Consider the following 25,361-nt stretch of genomic DNA (forward strand, 5'->3'; position numbering starts at 1 on the left):
CAGTCCCTACCCAACAGCGGGCTCACAGTCTAGAAGGGGGAGACAGAGAACAAAACCAAACATACTAACAAAATAAAATCAATAGAATAGGGCCCGCCCCCACGCAACACACGAACACACCGTCACATACACCCTCTCTCTCCCTCTCACAGTCACATGAAGACTGTGAGCCCCCCGTGGGGCAACCTGATCACCTTCATCATCATCATCAATCGTATTTATGGAGCGCTTACTATGTGCAGAGCACTGTCCTAAGCGCTTGGGAAGTACAAAGTACACCTTGTCACCTCCCCGGCGGTTAGGACAGTGCTTCGCACCTAGCAAACGCTTAGTAAATGCCATCATTATTATTATTATTCGATGGCCAAACTAAAATCAATAGAGGAGTAAATATGTAGAGGTCCAGGCTGGGCCTCTCGTCCAGGCCCCTCCCCTCCCGGTGAGGCTCCGCCTTGGCCTGGGGCTGGGGCGGCGGGGCTCCGCACCGCTATGGCCGGTCCCGGCTCCGAGGGGTCCGCGGCCCCGGCCTCCTCCTCTTCCTCCTCCTCCTCCTCCTCCTCCTGCCGCTGGAAAAGCCACATTGTCCGGCAGCTCCGCCAGCGGGACCTGGCTCAGAAGGGGCTGTTCGCCGACCTGGTGCAGGCCTGTGAGTGACGGGGGCGGCCCGGGGGGACTGGGAGGGGGTTGGGGGTCACCAGCCAGCCCCCACTAATCCCCTATGTTGATCCGGTCTACTCTCCCAAGCGCTTACCACAGTGCTGCGCACCCCCTAAGCCCCCAATAGATACCACTGACCACTAGCCTAATCTGTGAGCCCACTGTTGGGTAGGGACTGTCTCTATGTGTTGCCAATTTGTACTTCCCAAGCGCTTAGTACAGTGCTCTGCACATAGTAAGCGCTCAATAAATACGATTGATGATGATGATGTGAGGAGGGGGAAGCAGCAATCCCCCCCTCCCTGCCGACCCGGGCCAATACCTGCCCATCCCCAGGCCCTGCTCTCGGAAATGGTTTGGAAATCCCCGTTTCCGGGGCAGAAGGGAGGAGGAATCGGCGGGGGTGCCGGTTGGAAGGGCGCTGGGTGGGGAGGGTGTGTCCCGACTTCCCGAGTCTAACTCCACTCCCCCTCACTGGAGTTGGAATCCGTGCCTCTCTTCCAGCGGTCACAGCGGGCCCCCAGACTGTGGTTGCTTGGATCCTGTTTTGGGAGGAGAAAGCTTGAGGGTCATCCCCGGGATGCCAAGTCCATCAAGTCCGAGGGATTTCTCCATCCCCTGGGGTGGTGATTTTTGCCCTTTTTGGTGAATCTCTGCCCTCTTCCTATCCCCGGGCCCTCCCACAGCGCCGAAGTCCTGGCTCTTCTTGTCCCTCCGCCCAACTTCGCTTGAGAAAACGGGAAACAGAGATGTCCTCAGCTACTGGCTTACGGCTGCTCTGTGGCTGACACGAGTGTCACAAGAGGAGAGGGCGCAAGAATTGCATCCGGTGTCAGCCTCAAATCCGGCCAAGTCACTTAACAGCTCCGTGCCTCAGTTTCCTCATCTGTAAAATGGGGATTCAGTACCTGTTCTGCATCAAATCCCCATTGTCCCTCCCTTTTAGCCTGTGAGTCCCATTTGGGACAGGGACTGTGTCTGGCCTGACTAACTTGTATCTACCCCAGGGCTTAGCCTGCAATAAGTAATGATCAAATCCCATAATAAATACATAAATAAAAAATAAGTGAGAAGCAGCATGGCCTAGTGGAAAGAGTACAGGCCTGGGAGTCCGAAGGACTTGGGTTTTAATCCCAGATCTGCCACATTTCTGCTGGGTGACCTAGGGTGTCACTTAACATCTCTGTGCTACAGTTACCTCATCTGCAAAATGGGGATTAAGGTTGTGAGCCCTATATGGGAAAGGGACCGTGTCCAACCTGATTAATAATGATGGTATTTGTTAAGCGCTTACTATGTGCGAAGCACTGTTCCAAGCGCTGGGAGGGGGGATACAAGGTGATCAGGTTGTCCCACATGGGGCTCACAGTCTTCATCCCCATTTCACAGATGAGGTAACTGAGACACCGAGCAGTTGTGACTTGCCCAAAGTCACACAGCTGACAAGTGGTGGAGCCAGAATTAGAACCCGTGACCTCCGACTCCCAAGCCCAGGCTCTTTCCACTGAGCCACGCTGCTTCAGCTTGCATCTATCCCAGTGCAGTGCCAGGCATATCATAAGTGCTTAATAGATGCCAAAATTATTAGTAGGATGCGGGCAATCAGCCTCTGGTCTAGCTCAGTAACAATAATAGTAATAATTGTGACATTTGTTAAGCACTTTATGCCAGGGACTACTCTAAGCGCTGGGGTGGGTATGACCAAATTGCATTGGGCACAGGCCCTGCCCCACTTCGGGCTCACCATCTTAACCCCCATTTTACAGTGGAGGTAACTGAGGCACAGAGAAGTGAAGAGGCTTGCCTAAAGTCACAGAGGAGACAAGTGGCAAAGCCGGGATTAGAACCCAGATTCTTCTGACTCCCAAACCCATAAGTGATGGGATGGGGACAGAGACCCCTCCAGACACAGGCAGTGCGAGGAAGCTGCAAACATTCCAGCTCTCTGGGCTAGGAAGGCCCTCCTGTGGCCTCACTCCCGGCCTCCTGTCTCTGGGCCGGACCACTTTTTCAGGAAAACTGACAGCCTCCATGGCTGGCCGGGAGAGACAGGATGAATGAAGTCCTCGCTGTTGCCCTCAGGGAGCCCTTTGTGTCGGACTCAGTGACTAGATTGGGAGGACGATGGTCGGACCCAGAATGGGATGAGAGTGGTCTAATAATAATAATTTTGGTACTCGTTAAGAATAATAATGAACAATTATGATACTTGTTAGGCGCTTACTATGTGCCAAGCACTGTTCTAAGCGCTGGGGTAGATATATGCTCTGCACACAGTAAGTGCTCATAAATAGGATTGATTGAGAAGCAGGGAGGATAATGCTGTAGATAATAAAAATAATAATGGTGGCATTTGTTAAGCGCTTACTATGTGCAAAACATTGTTCTAAGCGCTGGGGGAGATACAAGGTGATCAGGTTGGGGGGCTCACAGTCTTAATCCCCATTATACAGATGAGGGAACTGAGGCCCAGAGAAGTTAAGTGACTTGCCCAAAGTCACACAACTGACAAGTGTTATGTTATGTTGCTAACTTGTACTTCCCAAAAGCTTAGTACAGTGATCTGCACACAGTAAGCGCTCAATAAATACGATTGAATGAATGAATGAAGTGGCGGAGCCAGAATTAGAACCCGTGACCTCTGGCTCCCAAGCCTGTGCTCTTTCCACTGAACCACGCTGCTTCTTTTAATAATAATAATAATAATAATAATAGCATTTATCAAGTGCTTACTATGTGCAAAGCACCATTCTAAGCGCTGGGGAGGTTACAAGGTAATCAGGTTGTCCCATAGTCTTAATCCCCATTTTACAGATGAGGTAAATGAGGCGCAGAGAAGTTAAGTGACTTGCCCAAAGTCACACAGCTGACAAGTGGCAGAGCCGGGATTCGAACCCATGACCTCTGACTCCAAAGCCCGGGCTCTTTCCACTGAGCCACGCTGCTTAAGAAGCAGCACTCTTAGATAAGAGTGATGGGAAAGTTGTGGGGGAGAGGATTAGGAAGGAAGGATGAAGAGTTTAGTTTTGGAGTCCTGGAGAAGATGGGATTTCAGAAGGGCCTTAATAATAATAATGATAATATGGTACTTGTTAAGTGCTTACTATGTGCCAAGCACTGTTCTAAGTACTGGGGTAGATACAAGTTACTTGGGTTGGACACAGTCCCCAGCCCACACAGGACTCACACTCTTATCCCCATTTTACAGGTGAGGTAACGAGGTAACGGAGGCACAGAGAAGTGAAGTGACTTACCCAAAGTCACACAGTAAACATGTGGTGGAGTCTGGATTAGAACCCAGGTCCTTCTGACTCCCAGGCCCGTGCTCTATCCACTAAGCAACACTGCCTATTTGCTACATTCCTATCAGGTGTCAAGCACTGTGCCAAGCACTGGGACAAATGCAGGATAATCAGGTTGGATGCAATCCCTGTCCCACGTAGGGATAACGGTCTAAGGGGGAGACAGGACAGGTATTGAATTCCCATTTTACCAGTGAAGAAACTGAGGCAAAGAGAAGTCAAGTGGCTCGCCGAAGATCACATGGCAGGCAGGCGTCAGTGGATTGATGTCCATGAACTTTCATTTGGCTCCATTTAGCTGGACTCTGATTTCATCCCTCCATCCCAGAGCTCTGGACCGTCTCTAACCTGAGACATCCCCACACCCTCACCCCCTTCACCCTGCCAGGCTCTCCTCTCCACCTCCGGCCCAGGCTGCAGGGCATCTCCGTATTGTCTGCTGGGAAAAGTTTGGAGGTTGGGAGCGTATTAGATATTGAGAGATCTTGCTCATGTCTGACCCTGGGCCCAAAGCCTGACCCTGGGTGCAAGAACCTTCTCCTGGGCTGCCTTCCCATTAGGTGGGCTTTTCTCCTCTCGCTCTGCAGCCAGCTCACCTCAATCCCTCTGGGTCTCCATCTGGCCTGGTTCCACTAGGACTGGGCATGCTTTTGGTCCCTCCACCTTTCCCCATCCGTCTGTTCCCTCATCTTTCTCCCACAGCTGTCTTCCCAGTCCATCCCAGATGCTTCACAAGTCAGTCCCCAGAACCCCCTGCAGTTTTCTTGGCCGACCTTGACACCGCCCCCACACCGCCCACCATCCCAATCAGGCAGTCAGTCAATGGTATTTATTGAGCACTTACTGGGAGCAGAGGACTATACTAAACACTTGGGAGAGCGCAATACAATAGAGATGGTATTGGTAGGCCTGAAGGCCTACCTGAAGGCTGTGATATTTCCCCCCTCGGTGCCCAGGTTCACCTCTGCCTGGAAAACCCCTTATTCATTCAATCATATTTATTGAGCGCTTACTGTGTGCAGAGCACTGTACTAAGCACTTGGGAAGTACCAGTCGCAACATATAGAGACGGTCCCTACCCAACAGCGGGCTCACAGTCTAGAAGGCGGGCTCACTTACCCATCTTCTCCCCGCTCCCCCCAGACACCAAGCTGTTGGACAAGTCAGATCTGCTGGGCCGTGTCACGAAGAAGCTGCAGGCTGAGTCTGGGGAGGCCTCTTCCGGCTACCTCATCAGGTGGGTGAAGAGCTGGGGGAGGGGCTGCTGGGGTGGAGTTTCATAATTGCAGGATTAATCACCCTCCCATCCTTCTCTGCTCCAGTCTTGCTGGTCCACAAAGCTCCCCAGGCTCCCTTCTCCCTTCCCTTCCCCCATCTGACCACAGTCTTCCCTGAGCCCGGGTAGCCATAGGCCCGTCTGGGGGACGAGGGGGTGGCCAGGAGAGGCTGGAGGTGGGAGGGTGGGCAGTGGCTGCATGGGGTGTGCAAAATAGGTGTTTACACTAGATATAGGACTGATAAATGGGGGAGATGAATCTGAGAAGGCTTCCTGGAGGTGGCCACACACAACGCTGTTCAGGAGAGAGGGAAGGGGGAACGAGACAGGAAGGTGCAGAGGGAGGCATGATGGGCGGAGAGGTTGGGCTGATGTCCTGGATTTGAGCAGGGAAGCGTCAGGTTCTTTCTAACCTGTGTGACTGGCTGGGCACTTATGTACGCACCTGTAATTTACTTATTTATATTAATGTTGGTCTTCCCCTCTAGACTGTAAGCTCGTTGTGGGCAGGGAATGTGTCTGTTAATTGTTCTATTGTACTCTCCCAGGCGCTCAGTACGGTGCTCTGCACACAGTCAGCACTCGATAAATCCGATCGAATGAATGAAAGGCCGGGGCCAGCTCTGTCAGGAGAGCAGGATACCTGGGCTCCTTGAGATTTACTCTCTGATTGGTTGCCAGAATCCAACCCACATCCCCCGTGCTGGATCCTGCCCCAACGCTGGAGGCCCTGAGGGAGAGGTGGCAGGAGGAAATTGCCAAGATAAAATTGACAAGCGGGGAGGTAGGCCGGTACCTGAAGTCTGAGTCCCTTGCTATCGAGGGGCAGGGGGGGTTGGGTAGTGGAGACCTGGGATGGGGATTGGAGTTATTCAGCCAGGAGAAGAGAAGTTTCCGGGAGGCTGAAGAATGGTCTCTGAAGCTCAGACCCCCTCTGGTCATTCCTGCCCACAGCGGGTGGGCTGAAGCAGGAGGGATCTGAGGAAGACTCTGCTGACGTGGGCTTAGTCCATCATGAGAAGCAGCATAGCCTAGTGGCTAGAGCATGGGCCTGGAAGTCGGAAGGTCATGGGCTCTAATCCTGGCCCTGCCACTTGTCAGCTGTGTGACCTTGGGCAAGTCGCTTTACTTTTCTGGGCTTTCATCTGTAAAGTGGGGATTAAGACTGTTGAGCCCCATGTGGGACAGGGATTGAGTCCAACCCAATTACCTTGTATATACCGCAGCGCTTAGTACAGTGCCTTGCACATAGTAAGCGCTTAACGAATACCATAATTATTATTATCATCTCCCGAGGGGATGGGTTTGGCTACGACCCCACTTGGAGGCAGGGGAAAGGATGAAATGAACCCCCGACTGCCTTGCGGTTTGCCAGGAAAAGTTGCAGCCTGAGGGCAGGCAGGAAAGGGGATGGTGGGAGGAAAGTTGACTGTGGGGGGAGAACCCAGTCTACCCTGCTGGGATTGGAACTCACCACCCCCTGGGGGCCGGTGGGGGGGTCATTTCTATCCCCCACCCTTTCCGGACACCTTCCTGCAGCTGGCTTATCGGGTCATCAAGCACAGAGAAGACCTAGAGGCCAAGGAGCAGGAGCTGGAGAATCAGAGGGAAAGGTGAGATGGAAGAGAGAGGAGGGGCGGAGAGTGGGGGTGTTGGGGATGGGGGCTTAGGAAAAGCGGCCAATGTGGGGACCCCAATGGGGAGTGAGCCCACTCCGGGTTGCGTCAAGTGCCCATGGTAGGGCTGGGTTCCTTAGCTCCTTCCTCGAACGAGGTCCCGGCAACCAGGGCTCCGGCCATGGGGGCCTCCCATCCCTTCATCCTGGAAGGATGCCAGGCCCTGAGGCTGCCCTGGCGTGGCTGTGTAGAGGAACTGGGGAGTAAGGCCCAATCCACAGGCTAACACCCTGGCGGGGGGCAGCCCGAAGCTACAACCCCTACATGGCTCTGTGGGCAGGGCAGGGTTAAGAGTGCCGAGGATGGGGCTCCCACTGGTGTCCCCCGGCTCCCTGGTTCCCAGTTCCTTAAACCCTCTGTCCAGGCTCTCGGCCCTGGATGCCCAGCTGGCGGGGCTGCAGGAGGAGCATCGGGGCCTAGAGGAGCAGGTGGCGGGGCGGAACCGGGCGAACACGACTCTGAAGTTGGGGTACGACCTGCTGCGGGCCCACGCCCAGCGCCAGGACAGGGAGCTGCAGCGGCAGGAGGAGGAGGGCCGGGAACTCCTGCAGCGGCTGCTTCGCGGGAAGGCCCAGGCGGCTGCCCGCCAGAACCACCACAACGAGCGGGGAGAGAGGTGGGTGGGGGTCGCCCGCCCCTGGCTCCCTCACACCCAGCCCTCACCGGGGACTGACTGAGGGCCTGCCCATGACACGGGGTCTGGGGTGGTCCCTCTCTGGGTTGCAGGGTCCCAAGTTTTCCAAATTTGGCCCCCTGACTCCTAACCCCTCCCAAGTCCCACCTCTAGGTGGTCTCTCTCTTTCCTTGGGGGCAGAAGGAGAAGGCCTGTCAGCGTCCCCCTTGACAGCAGTAGGTTGGGGGTGAGAGGGAGGGAGAAGGAGGAGTTTGGGGAGGGAGAGAGAGGGAAAGAGGGAAAGAGGGAGATAAAGGGGGAGGGAAAGGGAGGGAAGGAGAGAGAGAAGAAAAAAGGGAGGGAGAGAGAAAATGGGAAGGGGAAAGAGAGACCACAGACCATTGATCCTTAGCCCCTCTGTTGACCTGTTTGCTTCTGTTCAACCCCAACTCATGTAGCAAAGCAGACACTGTAGTCGATTCCTCTTACCTGGTGGGCAGTACCACCACAGGGGCCAACGTGGTCTGACTCTCTCTCCAATCAGCTGCCAGGGGCCTGTCTGTTTTGTGTGAGACTGGGGCCCCTTGAGGGCTGGGGGTCTCCTGGGAAGAGGGGGCTGACCCCCTCCTCGCTGATGTCCCCTCCCGTCGTGGAATTCCCAGGGCCAAACAAGCCAGATTGACCCAGGAGCTACAAAAGGCAGGGAAGAGAACCATCAGCATCGATGAGTAAGTGACCGGTCTGAATCCCCACTCCTTCTGTGGTCAGCCCCGGTCCTGGTCTGTAACCCCCCAGTGCTGACCACCCGGGTTGGGAGTCTCCCCATACTACAGATGGGGAAACTGAGTTCTCCCTGCCCATCCAGGTCCCATTCCCCACTCTGGATGTCACTCAGACTTCTCCCTCTCCCTTCCCAATACCCCAAGGGCGACTACAACTTTCTCCACAGTTTCCAGGTGTGTATTGCGGGTGGGTGGGGGCGGGGAGGGGTTGAGATACAAAGAGGGGAGGCAGTTAGCCTGGAATCCCACCGCATGGCCGTGATGGGGACATCAGCACCACAGATCTGGGGGTCACGGTGAGTTTCAGGGGTTCATCCTTTCATACCCCCAGCCAGGGATGGTTGCAGCATTGGAGAGCTGGGCCCAGCTGACTCTCGTCTCCTGCCCCAGGTCCACGAAGCCACTGGACCCGGCTGCCCAGGAGACGTGTGAACCAGTGGTGCCCGAGGTTCCCAGGAAGCAGTGGGCACGACCCTTCAGGTAGACAGGGTGGCCGGGCTCCGGGGCCGGTGGGCCGGGCTGGGCTGGGCTGGGCGGTGGGTGACTGGGTCAGTGTTGGCTGTTTCCCGAGGCCAGGGGGACAGTTTGGCTGGAGAGGGCAGGTTTGTGGAGCTCCCGGAAGAGCCTGGTGTGGGCAGGAGTCGCGGGGCTGGGCCCGAGCTGAATCCACACCTTTTGGGCTTATGTTCCCTCCATCTCTCCCCGACCGGACTTGGCTGAGCTCAGCTGAGTTCAGGATCTTCAGGGACGGGTGTCTGTGCCAAGTAGCGACCCCCAGAACTCTCCCTCCCCGCCTTGACGAGATGTGTTCTGCCATGGCCCTTTGGGGGCCCTGCCTGTCGGTTCCCCCCCACCTCCTCCCACTCACCTGCTTCTCCATCCCAGCCTTGTCGGTCAGGGATGTGTGTTCCAGTGGTGGGCAGCTAGGATTTGGGCAGAGAATGGTCTAGCACTCTTGGGCCAAAGGAGATCCAGGAGGGCTGGGTGAGGAGATGGAGCCCCGGAGGGAGCGAAGGAGGCCGGTGAGGGTCCGTGGTACCCTAGAAGGTCTCCCCAACCTGAGCTCCCCTCCCCCAGAATGCCCAGAACTGTCTGGTGCTCCCTTGTGGATTGATGCGTTTGTCTCTCCTGTTCGGTTCTGCCTTAGGTCAGCTTCTGCCACGTCCTTGACTCTGGCACGATGTGTGGATGCTATGATGATGGGGCTGATGGCGTAAGTGGAGTGGGAGGGGACGTGTCTGGCCCCTCAGCTTCTCCTCGCAGTTCTTTTGTTCCTTCCCTGCTGCCTCTGGGGCCCCTGCTGGGCCCAGACCAGGGATCCCAACCTCTTTGTCTCAGGAATACTGTCCCTCCCACCTCCCTTTGTAGTCTCCCTGGCTGCAAGAGAGGGAGGGACAGGAGGAACTGCTGCCCCAGGACCCCGTCTTGAGAGGGACCCCAGCCCCAGATCCCTGACATGATTCTCACAGTAATAATTCATTCATTCAATCGTATTTGTTGAGCGCTTACTGTGTTCAGAGCACTGTACTAAGCACTTGGGAAGTACAAGTCGGTAACACATAGAGACGGTCCCTACCCAACAACAGTCTCTCAGTCTAGAAGGGCGAGACAGACAACAAAACAAATAGACAGGTGAAAACATGTAGACAGGTGAAAACATGTAGACAGGTGATGGTAATAATAATAATGATAGTAATAATAATAATAATAATAACAAGTATTTAAGTGCTTACTGTGTGCCAGGCACAGTTCTAAGCACTGGGATGGATACAAGCAATTCAGGTTGGACACAGTCCCTGTCCCACATGGGGCTCACAGACTCAATCCCCATTTTACAGTTGAGGTCGCTGAGGCGCAGAGAAGTGATGTGACTTGCCCAAAGTCACACAGCAGACAAATGGTGGAGCCGGGATTAGAACCCATGACATTCTGATTCCCAGGCCCGTGCTCTATCTTCAATCGTATTTTTGAGCGCTTACTGTGTGCAGAGCACTGTACTAAGCATAGATAGTACTAACTGTACTATCTGCTACGCCTTGCTGCTTCTCCAAAATGGAGATGCTCTGCTGACACCCCCTCCGCCCTGCCCGGCCCTGAGGTTGGGGCATGGGGTGGGCGTCCCGGAACATCTCGGCCCAGGGTCCTGCCGGGCCCATTTGTCCTCCCAAGAGAATAGTAGCCTCATTTTCCCCTACCCAGTCGCAGAGTGGGAGGAGGTCCAGGGGAGACCTACTGGGAGCCCTACTGGGGCCTGAGGTGAGCCCAACATCCAGACCTGGACTGCTTCCCACCCTGACCCTGCCTGCCCCCCTATCCCACCCCTCATTGAGGGAGGGGGTAACAGAACCCACTTAGTCCATACTCTGGCAATGCGGGGCAGGGTGCCAGCTGGGCTGTGCCCGTGTTTGCAGCACCAACTTTGTCTCTGCCCACGGTCATATGTTCAGGGTCCTCTGTGCCCATCTCTGCCCACTGTGATGTGCCCAGAATCCCCGGGCCTGTCCTGCCTAATGTGATGTTCCCCCTGTACCCATCTCTGCCTGCCGTGATCTCCTCTGTCCATCTCTGTTCGCTGTGGTGTGCACAGAGAGCCTGTGCCTGTTTCTTCCCACTGTGACCTGCAGAGGTTTCCCTGCAGTGTGGCTTACTGGAAAGAGCCTGGGTTTGGGAATCAGAGGTCGTGGGTTCTAATTCCGACTCCACCGCTTGTCAGCTGTGTGACCTTGGGCAAGTCGCTTAACTTCTCTGTGCCTGTTACCTCATCTGTAAAATGGGAATGAAGACTGTGAGCCGCACTTGGGACAACCTGATTACCTTGTATCCACCCCAGCGCTTAGAACAGTGCTTGGCACATAGTATGCACTTAACAAATACCAACGTTATTATTACGCAGCGTGGCTCAGGGGAAAGAGCACGGGCTTGGGAGTCAGAGGTCATGGGTTCTAATCCTGACTCCTCCACTTGTCAGCTGTGTGACATGGGGCAAGTCACTTAACTTCTCTGTGCCTCAGTGACCCCATCTGTAAAATGGGGATGAAGACTGTGAGCCTCACGTGGGACAACCTGATCACCTTGTATCTCCCCCAACTCTTAGAACAGTGCTTGGCACAGAGTAAGCGCTTAACAAATGCCATTATTATTATTATCTTCTAGACTGTGAGCCCACTGTTGGGTAGGGACCGTCTCTATATGTTGCCAACTTGTACTTCCCAAGCGCTTAGTACAGTGCTCTGCACACAGTAAGCGCTCAATAAATACGATTGAATGAATGAATGATTATCATCTGCTCACTGATATGTAGATGGACTCATTTCTGTACTTATTTCTGCCCATTGAGCTGTGCACAGGGGACCAATGCTCATCTCTGCCACTGTGATGTGCCCATTCTGTCCATGTGCACAGGGTCTCCTGCGCCCATCTTTACCCGCTGCGATGAGACTGCTCTCCCGTCTGCCCTGCTTGGTCAGGCATCGGGGCCTGGTTCACTTACCCAGCTATGTCGCCTTGGCGTTTTGGACCCACTTCCTGCTCTGTCCTTGTTTCCCTCCAGCTCTCACTCTTTGTACACAATTTTTGTCCGACTATCTGTCCTCCCCCACCTGTGTCCAACCTGATTAACTCGTATCTACCCCAGTGCTTAGTACAGTGCCTGACACATAGTAAGCACTTAACAAATACCATAAAAAAACCTCCAGAAAACAAAACCTCCCTGTTGGCTCAGTGGAAAGAGCCCGGGCTTCGGAGTCAGAGGTCATGGGTTCAAATTCCGGCTCCGCCAATTGTCAGCTGTGTGACCTTGGGCAAATCACTTAACTTCTCTGTGCCTCAGTTTCCTCATCTGTAAAATGGGGATTAAGACTGTGAGCCCCCCGTGGGATAACCTGATCACCTTGTATCCCCCTCCAGCACTTAGAACAGTGCTTTGTACATAGTAAGCGCTTGACAAATGCCATTATTATTATTATTATTGTTATTATTATTATCATTAGATTAGGAACTCCTTGAGGGCAGGGAGTGTATGCCTTGCTTCTGTGTACTCTCCCAAGTGCTTAGTATAGTGCTTAGCACTCAGTAGGTGTTCAGTTAATCAATCAATCATATTTATTGAGCACTTACTGTGTGCAGAGTACTGTACTAAGCGCTTGGGAAGTACAAGTTGGCAACATATAGAGACGGTCCCTACCCAACAGTGGGCTCACAGTCTAGAAGAGGGAGACAGAACAAAACCAAACATATTAGCAAAATAAAATAAATAGAATAGATATGTACAAGTAAAATAAATAGAGTAATAAATATGTACAAACATGTAAACATATATACAGGTGCTGTGGGGAAGGGAAGGAGGTAAGTTGAGGGGGATGGAAAGGGGGAGGAGGGGGTGAGGAAGGAGGGGGCTCAATCAGGAAAGGCCTTGACTTAGTTGATTGATCGGAGCGCTCTGCACACAGTAAGCGCTCAATAAATACGATTGAATGAATGAAAGGATAGATAATAATAATGATGGTATTTGTTAAGCGCTTACTATGTGCCAAGGGCTTTTCTAAGCGCTGGGGTAGATACAAGGTCATCAGGTTGTCCCACATAGGGCTCACAGTCTTCATCCCCATTTTACAGATGAGGGAACTGAGGCACAGAGAAGTGAAGTGACTTGTCACACAGCTGACAAGTGGCAGAGCCGGGATTAGAGCCCATGACCTCTGACCCTGAAGCCCGGGCTCTTTCGACTAAGCCACTCTGCTTCGCTATCCCTTTCAGTGGGGGCCGTGGATGCTTCTTGGGTTTGGTGGGGAGGGGTGGGGGTCTTACAGGCGTCTCTGCCAAACTTCCTGCATTTCCTCCTCCACCAAGCCCCTGCTCTTTTCTCCAGCCAGATCATCTGGTCAGTATGTCCTTTCCCAGCTCTGCCTCCTCCCTGCCAGCATCCCAGCAGTCCATCAGTAAGTGGTATTTATTGAGCACTTTCTGTGTGCAAAGCACCGTACTAATTACTGAAGTAGACAGTACAGTACAGTACGGGCCCTTCCCCCAACTAATAATAATAACGATAATGGTATCTAAGTGCTTATTGTGTGCCAAGCACTGTACTGAGTGCTGGGGTAAATACAGATGATCTCATCGGACACCATCCCTGTCCCAAATGAGACTCACAAGCTAAGCAGGAGGGAGAACAGGTGTTGAATCTTACTCCTTGCAGGCAGGGATCGTATCTACTGACTCTGTTGTGTTTGCTCAAACAGTACAGTGCTCTGCACACAGTAAGTGCTCAATAAATACCATTGATTGATTTACAGATGAGGCAACTGAGGCACAGGGAAGCGAAGTGACTTGCCCCAGGTCACATAGCAGGCAATTGGTAGAGCCAGGATTAGAGCCCAGGTCCTCTGATACCTTTTTTTTTAATTGTTATTTTCATTCATTCAGTCAATCGTATTTATTGAGCGCTTACTGTGTGCAGAGCACCGTACTAAATGCTTGGGAAGTACAAATTGGCAACATATAGAGATGGTCCCTACCCAACAACGGGCTCAATTTGTTAAATGCTTACTATGTTTCAAACACGGTTCTAGTCCTGGGGTAGATACAAGATAATCAGGTTGGACACAGTCCCTGTCCCACAAAGGTTTCACAGTCTAAGGCAGAAGGAGGATTTAAAACCCATTTTCCAGATGAGGTAACTGAGGCCCAGAGAAGCTAAGTGACTTGTCCAAGGTTACACAGCAGACAGGTGGCAGAGCCAGGATGAGAACCCAGGGCCTCTGGCTTCCAGGCCTGGGCTTTTTCCACTAGGGCATGCCAGTATCCAATAGTGATAGCATATGTCCCATCTTCCCTTTAATAATAATGATGATGATAATAATAATAGTAATAATAATGGTATTCAGCGCTTATTATCTGCCAGGCACTGTACTAAGTGCTGAAGTGGATACAAGCAATTCAGGTTGGACACAGTCCCTGTCCCACATGGGGCTCACAGTCTCAGTCCTCATTGTACAGGTAAGGTAACTGAGGCACAGAGACTTGCCCAAGGTTACATAACAGACAGGTGGCAGAGCCGGGATAAGAACCCATGACTTTAGAGAAGCAGTGTGGCTCAATGGAAAGAGCCCGGGCTTGGGAGTCAGAGGTCATGGGTTCGTATCCCGTCTCCGCCAATTGTCAGCTGTGTGACCTTGGGCAAGTCACTTCACTTCTCTGTGTCTCAGTTACCTCATCTGCAAAATGGGGATTAAGATCGTGAGCCCCACGTGGGACAACCTGATCACCTTGTCAGAGGAGCAGCGTGGCTCAGTGGAAAGAGCCTGGGCTTTGGAGTCAGAGGTCATGGGTTCAAATCCCGGCCCCGCCAACTGTCAGCTGGGTGACTTGGGGCAAGTCACTTCACTTCTCTGTGCCTCAGTTCCCTCATCTGTAAAATGGGGATTAAGACTGTGAGCCCACCGTGGGACAACCTGATCACCTTGTAACCTCCCCAGTGCTTAGAACAGTGCTTTGCACATAGTAAGCACTTCATAAATGCCATCATTATTATTATTATTATTATTATTGCATCCTCCCCCAACGCTTAGAACAGTGCTTTGCACATAGTAAGCACTTAACAAATGCCATTATTATTATTATTATTATTCTGATTCCCAGGCTGGTGCTCTATCCACTACACCATGCTATTTTTTAAAGCTCCCAACCCCTCCAGGGCGGGGACTATGTTTTCACTTCCTCCCATTCCTTCCCCTGTGTTGACTTCATGGTGCCTCCCACGAACTGGCTGGGCTAGAATAGCAGCTCTTTTGGTCTGGAGCATGGAATAAATTGGCTGCTGGGCTCCTCCTCAGATTCAGCTGCATTTGAACCTCCCTATCTCAATCAATCAATCGATCGTATTTATTGAGCACTTACTTTGTGCAGAGCACTGTACTAAGTGCTTGGGAAGTACAAGTCGGCAACACATAGAGACAGTCCCTACCCAACAGCGGGCTCACAGTCTAGAAGGGGGAGACAGAGAACAAAACCAAACACGCTAACAAAATAAAATAAATAGAATAGATATGTACGAGTAAGATAAATAAATAGAGTAATAAATATGTACAAACATATATACATATTTCTTGCTCTCAGAGTCTGCTGGCTCTTCTGCTTCCTCTTAGCTGCTCTGCCTTTGTCTGTCTTGCCTGAGATAGACAAGCCAGCAAGCTTAGACAAGCCCGTTGTCTAAGCCAGCGGGGGAAACCTTCTTGGGGAATAATAATAATAATAATAATGGCATTTATTAAGTGCTTACTATTTGCAAAGCACTGTTCTAAGCACTGGGGAGGTTACAAGGTGATCACGTTGTCCCACGGGGGGCTCACAGTCTTAATCCCTATTTTACCGATGAGGTAACTGAGGCCCAGAGAAGTTAAGTGACTTGCCCAAAGTCACACCGCTGACAAGTGGCGGAGCCAGGATTTTAACCCACGACCTCTGACTCCAAAGCCCGGGCTCTTTCCACTGAGCCATGCTGTTTCTCTGTTCTACAGTCCAAGGAGATAGTGGATCCCGGCAGAGACATTCCAGAGGAACAAAGTTATTATAATAATAATTAATAATTATGGTATTTATTAAGCGCTTACTATTCAAGTGCTTAGTACAGTGCTCTGCACACAGTAAGAGCTCAATAAATACGATTGAATGAATGAATTAGCACTGTTCTAAGCGCTGGGGTAGCTACAAGGCAATCAGATCGTCCCACATGGGGCTCACAGTTTTAATCCCCGTTTTACAGACGAGGGCACTGAGGCCCAGAGATGTGAAGTGACTTGCCCAAAGTCACCCAGCTGACAAGCGGCGGAGTTGGGATTAGAACCCACGACCCATGACTCCCAAGCCCAGGCTCTTTCCGCTAAGCCACGCTTTTTCTGGATCTCTGGATCTGGGTGGGGGGCAGTATCTGCAGAGGAGCCAAGTTGTTTTGGACCCCCAGGGGGTGGCCATCCCTGCAGAAGAATTTCAGCGAGCCCAAGAGCCGGGGCCAGACTCCAGAAGTGCCCCCCACCCCGCCAACTTTCAGCGAAGAGACCACGGGCAAAACCTGGGCGCCCTGCGCTCTTCTGAGAACGCCGCTGGGACCTTCCTCACCCCATTCCCAACTCAGGGGGTGGCCCCACACCTCCTGTTTTCCCACCCTGCTCCCATTTCCGAAAAGCTAAGCCTGTGGCTTACCAGACAGAGCACGGACCTGGGACATATAGAATGGGCATTAAGGCTGTGAGCCCCAGGTGGGACAGGGACTGTGTCCAACCTGATTAGCTTGCATTTATCCCAGTGCTAGTACAGTGCCTGACGCATAGTAAGCAGTTAATAAATACCATAAATAAATAAAATAATAAAACTTAGAAATTAGTGGAGGCAGTAGACTGTATGCTCACTGTGGGCAGGGAATGTGTCTGTTTATGGTTGTACTCTCCCAAGTGCTTTGCACACAGGGAGCGCTCAATAAATACAATTGACTGACCGACTGATCTATCTCAGTGCTAGAACAGCACTTGGCACATAGTAAGTGCTTAACAAGTTCCATTATTATTATTATTATTATTATTATTATTATTATTATTATCATTATGTGGGACATAGACTGTGTCCAACCTGATTAGCTTGTATCTACCCCAGGGCTTAGTAAAAATGATGGTATTTGTTAAGCCCTTACTATGTTAATAATGATGGTATTTGTTAAGCCCGTAGAAGCAGTGTTGCTCAATGGAAAGAGCCCGGGCTTGGGAGTCAGAGGTCTTGGGTTCTAATCCCGGCTCTGCCACTTCTCAGCTGTGTGACTTTGGGCAAGTCACTTAACTTCTCTGTGCCTCAGTTCCCTCATCTGTAAAATGGGGATTAAGATTGCGAGCCCCATGTGGGACAACCTGATTACCTTGTATCTCCCCCAGCTCTTAGAACAGTGCTTGACACCTAGTAAGCGCTTAACAAATTACAAAATTATTATTATGATTATATGCCAAGCACTGTTCTAAGCGCTTATATAGTGCCTGGAATCTAATAAGCACTTAACAAGTACCATTTAAAAAAATTGTGGAGGGGTGGGGAGTTTGCTGGGTGAGGGAGCCTGGGGGAAAGCCTGGATTCCTTTCCAGTTGACTCTGTCCCCCCGTCTGATGGCGGGAACGCTGCCCCCGCCCCAGGACTGTGTGTGGAAGGAGACGGTGCCCCCCAGGGCTGTGGAAGTGATGCCTGGGGGTCTCTGCACATGGACCGCCCGGGCTCCGCCTACGGCATCCCCAGACTCCACGTCCTCTCAGTTTCAGGAAGAAGCGAGGACACTCGGCCAGCGGGGTGGCCGAGCCGCCGTATCGCAGCATCGCCCTCTGCGCAGCCTCTCACCTGCCATCCAGAGCCTGTGACACCCAGGTGAGCGTGGCCTGGGGGAGCCAGGGGTGGCAGGTGCCTGGCCGGCCTCGGTGGGGACAGGGGGACAGGCGCCAAAATGAGCACACGTCTGCAGGGCTGGACCAGGTAATCCACTTCGCTTCTATTCATCACTGTAACTTTCCCTGCCTCTCCCCTTATTAATCAATCAATCGTATTCTCTCTCTCCCTTTTCCCACTTCTCTTCTTCCCTCTTCCCCTGCACCCCTTCTGCTTTCTCCTCCCCTCTTCCCTTTTTCTGTCCCCTGCTCCCTCTCCCCAACACTTTTCTTTTCCCCACACCTTTCTTCTCCTTCCTCCTCTCCCCACCCTCGTCCTTCTCTCTCTCCTCCTGCCTTCTCCTTCCTGCTCCCTTTCCCCTTTCTCTTCTCTTCTCCCCATCCTTCCTCTCTTCCTCACCCCTTTCCCCCTCCCCATCCTCCTGCTTCTCTCCCCTCTCTGCTCGCCTCCTCTCCCTCCTCGGCCGAACAGGAGGCTCACCATTCGGAGGTTAACGCAGCCGTGTTCAGTCCCCTTGGCAGTCAGCTGGCCACCGGTGGGGCTGATCGGGTCATCAAGCTCTGGAACGTGGTGGGAGGTGAGTCCTTGTCCTACCCACCCCCGTCCCAGCCAGCTGTCGCTCCTGCCTCTCCTTCCTTTTTTTATTGGCATTTGTAAATAATAGTAATAATAATAATAATAGTGTTTGCTCATTCATTCATTCAGTCGTATTTATTGAGCACTTACTGTGTGCAGAGCACTGTACTAAGCGCTTGGGAAGTACAAGTTGGCAACATGTAGAGACGGTCCCTACCCAATAGTGGGCTCACAGTCTAGAAGGTCACATAGTAAGTGCTTACTATATGCAGGGCACTGTTCTAAATGCTGGGGTAGACACAAGATAATCAGATTGAACACAGTCCATGTCCCACATAATAATAATAATAATGATGGCATTTGTTAAGGGCTTACTATGTGCAAAGCACTGTTCTAAGTGCTGGGGAGGATACAAGGTGATCAGGTTGTCCCACGGCGGTCGGGGGGGGGGGGGGTCACAGTCTTAATCCCCGTTTTATAGATGAGGTAACTGAGGCACAGAGAAGACTTGCCCAAAGTCACACAGCTGACAATTGGCGGAGCGGGGATTTGAACCCATGACCTCTGACTCCCAAGCCCGTGCTCTTTCCACTGAGCCACATGCACATGGGGCTCACAGTCTTAATCCCCATTTTACAGATGAGGTAACTGAGGCCCAGAGAAGTGAAGTGACTTGCCGGAGGTCACCCAGCAGACGGGTGGCAGAACCGGGATTAGAACCCAGGTCCTTCTGACTTCCAGGCCTGTGCTCTATCCACTAGGCCATGCTGCTTCTCATGCTTCCTCCTTCCATCCCTGGGTGGGTTCCTCCATCGGCCCCCCACCAAGGGGGAGTGGGACGTGCATTCGGGCCGAGTCCCCTCACCACCTTCCCCCCACCTTCGGACCCCAGGTCGCCTATTGCTGGATCAACGGCTGGAAGGAGTCAGCGGAACCATCACCAGCATCGAGTTTGACCCCTCGGTGAGCAGGTCATTCGCTGCTGCAGCAGGAGGGATTTGGGCTAGACCCGGGGAAGAAGCGTGAGGCCTTCAGGATGGGAAGTTTCAATCGCTTGACTGAGAGGTGGCATTTTGGGCAGTATACCGTGCCTTTCCATTCAATCATATTTATTAAGCGCTTACTGTATGCAGAGCACTGTACTAAGGGCTTAGAAGTTACAACGGGGCAGCGAGTAGAGGCAATCCCTACCCAGCAACAGGCTCACAGTCTAGAAGGCGGGAGACAGACAATAAAACAAAACAAATAGGCATCATCGGGACCGTCTCTATATGTTGCCGACTTGTACTTCTCAAGCGCTTTGTACAGTGTTCTGCACACAGTAAACGCTCAATAAATACGATTGAATGAATGAATGAATCAGTCCACTGCCCCAGCCCTGGCTGAGGGGGACTCTGCGGAGTCTGCCCAGTATACAGGGACTGGATAGGAGAGGATGAGGAGATACAAGTCCTAACAGCCGCTGTCTGGGTTCGCGGGAGTCTAGAGGTCCCTAGACATGAGGATTAGAACCCAGGGCATGGATGTGGGGAGAGTGCTTTGCGGAGCAGGGCTGGAGAGGGGCTTGGATGTGGGGAGAGTGTTCTGCGGAGCGGGGCTGGGAGAGGGGGCTTTAATCCCACCCCACCATGGCCGAGATGCTCTGCCCTGTCTCCTCCCCCAGGGGATGCAGGTCTTAGCTGCCTGCTATAATAACGCTGCCCAGCTCTGGAAGGTGGGCGAGAGCCAGTCTAAGGTAAGGTAGGGGGGCAAGGGGACCGTGGGCACAGGGTTGGGGCTGGCGGTGGGCAGTGTGGGGTGGGGTCTGCATGTCCAAGTGGCTCTCGGGTCCCATTGTAGACTGTGAGCCTGTTGTTGGGTAGGGACCATCTCTACATGTTGCCAATTTGTACTTCCCAAGCGCTTAGTACAGTGCTCTGCACTCAGTAAGCGCTCAATAAATACGATTGAATGAATTGTAGGAGACGTTGTCGGGACACAAGGACAAAGTCACGGCCGCCAAGTTCAGATCCAACCGGTTCCAGGCCGTGACGGGGAGCCGAGACCGAACTGTGAAGGAATGGGACCTGGGGAAATTGCAATGTGAGATTCGGCTGGCCCTCACCCCACTCTGTATCCAACCCCTTGACCCCGGGTCGTTCGCAGTCCATCCCTGGCTCCATCCCTCCCCTGGCAGTCCCCATCCGGTTTGGATGCGGTCGGGGGAGCAGGACAGACAGGAGGCCTGGGCTAGAGGCTGGGGTCTGCCCCAGCCCCCAGCGGGAGCGATAGGGAGCTGGTCCAGGGAGTCGTGGGCTGGGAGAGGGGAGGTGAGGGATCTCTGAGCACCCTCGGCATGGACGGGGACGGGTTGACGGTGGGCTGGAGACTCACTAGTGCTCACAGGATGCCCTGGCTGACCTGGCCCGCCTCCAGGCTCCCGCACCATTAATGTGGTCTCCTACTGCAATGACGTGGTCTGCGGGGAAAACGTGATCATCAGCGGTCACTACGATCAGAAGATTCGTTTCTGGGACAGCAGGTAACCCCCCTGCCCAGACCTCAGGCAGCGGGCCAAAGGAAACTCGGGCGACCTCATTCTTTTTTCTTTTTTTTTTTAAATGGTATTTGTTAAGCACTTACTCTGTGCCAGGCACTGTACTAAGCGCTGGGATAGATACAAGTTAATCAGGTTGGACACCGTCCCTGTCCCACATAGGGCTCACAGTCTGAATCCCCATTTTACAGATGAGGAATCGAGGCGCTGAGAATTTAAGTGATTCGCCCAAGGTCACACAGCAGACAAGTGGCAGAGCTGGGATTAGAACCCAGATCCTTCTAACTCCCAGGCCTGTCTCTATCCACTAGGCCACACTGCTTCCCTGCCCGCTACATACTGGCTCGGGGACACGAGGGGGTGGCTGTGGGGAGAGGGTAGTGGAGAAGGGCCAGGTTAGCTTGGATAGGATCTGTCGGCCAGGGGAAGCAGAGGCCCAGGGGAAGCAACAAGGTCTAGTGGAAAGAACATGGGCTTCGGAGTCAGGAGATGTGGGTTTTGATCCCACTTCATCATTTGCCTGCTGTGTGGCCTCGGGCAAGGCACTGAGCTTCTTTGTGCCTCAGTTTCCTCATCTGTAAAATGGGGATTCAAAACCTGTTCTCCCTCCTATTTAGACTGTGAGCCCTGGGTGGGACAAGCCTGTGTCTACCCTGATTATCTTGCTTCTAACATTAATAATGATGGTGTTTGTTAAGCGCTTACTGTGTACGAAACACTGTTCTAAGCGCTGTGGGGGAAACAAGGTGATCAGGTTGTCCCACGTGGGGCTTACAGTCTTCATTTCCATTTTACAGATGAGGGAACCGAGGCACAGTGACTTGCCCAAAGTCACACAGCTGGGTAGGGACTGTCTCTATATGTTCCCAACTTGTACTTCCCGAGTGCTTAGTACAGTGCTCTGCACATAGTAAGCGCTCAATAAATACGATTGAATGAATGAATGAATGACAAGTAGCGGAGCTGGGATTAGAACCCATGATCTCTGACTCCCAAGCCCGGGCTCTTTCCACTGAGCCACGCTGCTTCTCTAGCGCAGCACTTAATGTTTAACAAATACTTGATGTGTCTGTCTCTAGTCCCTTCTTCTCCCTTAAACTTGTGAGGCCCCCTGAGGGGCAGGAACCGTGTCTACTTTCCACTTCTGTATTCTTTCCCAGCACTTAGTACAATGCACTGCACACAGAAAGCACTTAATAAATACTATTGTTATTGCCACTACTACCGCCACCACCGCCTATGCCCTCAGCCCCTGGGTGAAGGCAGCCAACGGGTCTGGACAGCCTTATCTCTGACTGCAGGTGCCCCTCACCTAAGCTTTGCCCGCGCCCCCTCCCCCCACAATCGTGGGAAATGGTGTGGCCTAATTCACTCATTCATTCAATTGTATTTATTGAGCGCTTACTGTGTGCAGAGCACTGGATAGAGCACTTTCCTAGGAGTCTGAAGGACCTGAGTTCTAATCCTGGCTCTGTCACTTGTTTGCTTGTGTGACCGTTGGCAGGTCATGTCACTTCTCTGCCCTTCAGTTCCCTCATCTGTAAAATGGGTATTTAGACTGAGAGCTCCATATGGGACAGGGACTGTGTCCAACCTGATAAGCTTATATAATAATAATAATAATAATAATAATAATGATAATAATGGTATTTGTTAAGCACTTACTATGTGCAAAGCACTGTTCCAAGCACTGGGGGGATACAAGGTGATCAGGTTTTCCCACGTGGGGCTCACAGTCTTAATCCCCATTTTACAGGTGAGGGAACTGAGGTACAGAGAAGTGAGGTGACTTGCCCAGAGTCTCACAGCTGACAATTAGCGGAATCTGGATTTGAACCCACAACCTCTGACTCCAAAGCCTGTGCTCTTTCCACTGAGCCACGCCACTTCTCTACCCCAGCACTTATATCTACTCCAGCACTTAGTACAGTGTCTGGCACAGAGTAAACACTTAACAAATACCATTTTGAAAAACAAAAGATGGCGACCTGACTCAGGCTGTGCTTGTGAGACTTTGGTAGGGTTAGTGGTGGTGGGGGCTGGGCTGCTTTACCCCCTCCAAGCCTGTGCTCCCCGTGACTCTTCCCTCCCTCTGCCCATCGGCCAAGCTAGCTCTCTTCCTCCCTTCAAGGCCCTGCTGAGAGCTCACCTCCTCCAGGAGGCCTTCCCAGACTGAGCCCCTTCCTTCCCCTCCCCCTCATCCCCCCTCCATCCCCCCCATCTTACCTCCTTCCCTTCCCCACAGCACCTGTATATATGTATATATGTTTGTACATATTTATTACTCTATTTATTTATTTATTTATTTATTTTACTTGTACATATCTATTCTGTTTATTTTATTTTGTTAGTATGTTTGGTTTTGTTCTCTGTCTCCCACTTTTAGACTGTGAGCCCAATGTTGGGTAGGGACTGTCTCTATATGTTGCCAATTTGTACTTCCCAAGCGCTTAGTACAGTGCTCTGCACATAGTAAGCGCTCAATAAATATGATTGATTGATTGATTGATTCCCCGCCCAACCCCACAGGGTTCCCCGCTGCACAGACGTGATCCCGGTGGCTGGTAGAGTGACCTCCCTCAGCATCAGTCCTGACCGGCTGCACCTTCTCAGCTGCTCCCGGGACGACACCCTCAAGGTCATTGACCTCCGGGCCAACAACATCCGCCAGGTGTACAGGTATCGGGCTGGGGGAGGCAGTGGGCACTGCCGGGGGCAGCCCATGGGGGCAGATTCGGGAAGGGGGTCCTGAGGTGATGGGGGAGATGCCCGTACCAGGCCCTACCACTTTCTGCCAGCCCCACATGCCCCCTTCCTTCACTATCCTTCCCTTCTTGTCCCCCATCCTGCCTTCCCTCAGCCCTGACTGATCCTTCCCTGCCCCAGCTTGAGAGGGGGTTGCTCATGAGCTCTGGGGAGGAGGAGCTGGGGCTAGCAGGGCCCTCTCCTCCAGACTCAGAGCACGGCCCCGGGGCAGGAGAGCCGCCTCTTGTGGGGGCACACTGGGGCTGGGGTCCTGTTCACGCCCGCGGCGGGTCTGTGTCTGCAGGGCCGACGGGTTCAAGTGTGGGTCAGACTGGACCAAAGCCACGTTCAGGTGGGTTGGGGAGCAAGGATCTCCCTGGCATGCTGGGAGGCACCCCTCTCTTAGCCCCGGGGGGGGGGGGGGGGGGGGCGCCCTACCCAAGCTCTGGAGATGCCTCTGACTGAGCTCTGTGGGGGCAACCTTGCCTTAGCCCTGAGAGCTATCCCTGCTTAAGCTCCCGGGGGCACCCTGCCTTAGTTAGCCCTGACGAAACCCCAACTCAGCCCCGGGGAGCACCCCTGCCTGTGTTGTGGGAGATACCCCTGCTGGCTTGGGCCCTTGGCGGGGGAGTTACTTCTTCCTGGGCTGGGGTAGGTGGGAGTTATCTCTGCATGGGCCCCAGAGGCACCCTGTCTGGTCTCTGAGGGCACCCCTGCCTGGGCATGGTGGGGGAGGTTACTTCTACATTGGCCCGGGCTGGGGGTGCACTAGGGGCACCCCTGCCTCAGCCTGGGGGGTTACCTCTGCATGGGCCATGGAAGCACCCTGCCCGGGTTTCGGTGGGGGGCATTGAGGGAGAGTCTGGGAGCCCATCCTCCTGCCCTGCCCGCCACATGGATGGAACAGGGGTGCTGGAGAGCGACACTGGGGGAGCTGGAGCAGCTGGCCCTCCCAGACAGTCCGGGGCCGACCTTGGCTCCAGGACCGTGATGGAGATTGACCAGCTGGCCCTTTCCCTCCCCGGCCCCAAGCCCAGATAAGCGTTTCGCCATCGCCGGTTCGGTGAACGGGGCCTTGTTTATCTGGGACGTGGAGACGGGCCTGCTGGAGGCGAGTCTGGAAGGGCCTCACAGGTGATTGGTCAACTTCTGGCCCTGCCCGGTCTGAACCCCTGCTTCCTCACTCCCCAGCCCAAGTCCCCCTGCCCCAGCCTCTTTGTTCCTTAGCCCCCAGCCCATGCCCCCCAAATTCTCTTGTTCCGTACTCCCAAGCCCCCTGATTCCCACTCCTCCATCCTTTGAGGGGCTGCAGATCAGTGATTTGCCCACAGGGAGCTCTGGTTTGATCTGGAAAATGCCTCCCTTGCCTCTTTGCCCACCCCCAGCAGCAGCACAGACCCCTGAGCTCTCTTTTTCTCTTTCTTCCCCTCCCCAACCCTGGCCAACAGGGCCCCAGTCAACGCTGTGGCCTGGTGCTTCTCTGGGAGCTGCGTGGTCAGCGTGGACCAGGAGAGGAAGGCGGTGCTGTGGACCTAGCCATGCCAATCTCATGCCCATCCAGCCCTGAGCTTGGCACCCTCTGGCTCCCTCCAGCTCCCTCCTGTGCCCGGCACCTCAGCCCCAGGAGCGGGCATGGCAGGGCCTGCCCAGCTCAGTGGACATGGGACAGTGGGACAAACCATAGCAACTGTGGGCCGACGCAGTGGGGAGGCAGGAGCTGTGGGGCTCATCTTTGCCAAAAAAGAGGTTTGCAGCCTCAAAATAATAATAATAAAAAAAGTTTTGCA

The 25,361-nt window shown here is 53.2% G+C and overlaps 1 protein-coding gene across 3 annotated transcripts; it reads left to right on the forward strand.

The window, feature by feature from the left end:
• Positions 1–474: 474 nt before the first annotated feature.
• ATG16L2 (autophagy related 16 like 2) lies at positions 475–25,361 on the forward strand. 3 transcript variants are annotated; one of them, XM_038741059.1, is made up of 18 exons: positions 475–646; positions 5,103–5,196; positions 5,917–6,019; positions 6,775–6,848; positions 7,276–7,527; positions 8,187–8,252; positions 8,697–8,786; positions 9,454–9,519; positions 17,591–17,699; positions 18,189–18,294; positions 19,186–19,256; positions 19,957–20,028; positions 20,255–20,375; positions 20,709–20,814; positions 23,359–23,508; positions 23,879–23,926; positions 24,607–24,708; positions 25,023–25,361. In XM_038741059.1, the coding sequence occupies exons 1-18, from the start codon at positions 490–492 to the stop codon at positions 25,108–25,110; spliced, it is 1,875 nt and encodes a 624-aa protein (XP_038596987.1). In that variant the 5' UTR covers positions 475–489; the 3' UTR covers positions 25,111–25,361. The 3 variants fall into 3 exon arrangements, with proteins under 3 accessions (XP_038596987.1, XP_038597000.1, XP_038596993.1); XM_038741072.1 differs by lacking the exon at positions 24,607–24,708; XM_038741065.1 differs by lacking the exon at positions 9,454–9,519.

This window comes from Tachyglossus aculeatus, chromosome 2, assembly GCF_015852505.1.
Source record: "Tachyglossus aculeatus isolate mTacAcu1 chromosome 2, mTacAcu1.pri, whole genome shotgun sequence".
NCBI classification, from domain to species: Eukaryota; Metazoa; Chordata; class Mammalia; order Monotremata; family Tachyglossidae; genus Tachyglossus; species Tachyglossus aculeatus.

Bases quoted from the DNA above. Each gene is read 5' to 3' on its own strand.
- ATG16L2 (XM_038741059.1), top strand. From the start codon at position 490: ATGGCCGGTCCCGGCTCCGAGGGGTCCGCGGCCCCGGCCTCCTCCTCT. The intron at 647-5,102 runs GTGAGTGACGGG...CGCTCCCCCCAG, and splicing joins CGCCGACCTGGTGCAGGCCT to ACACCAAGCTGTTGGACAAG. The intron at 24,709-25,022 runs GTGATTGGTCAA...CCTGGCCAACAG, and splicing joins AGTCTGGAAGGGCCTCACAG to GGCCCCAGTCAACGCTGTGG.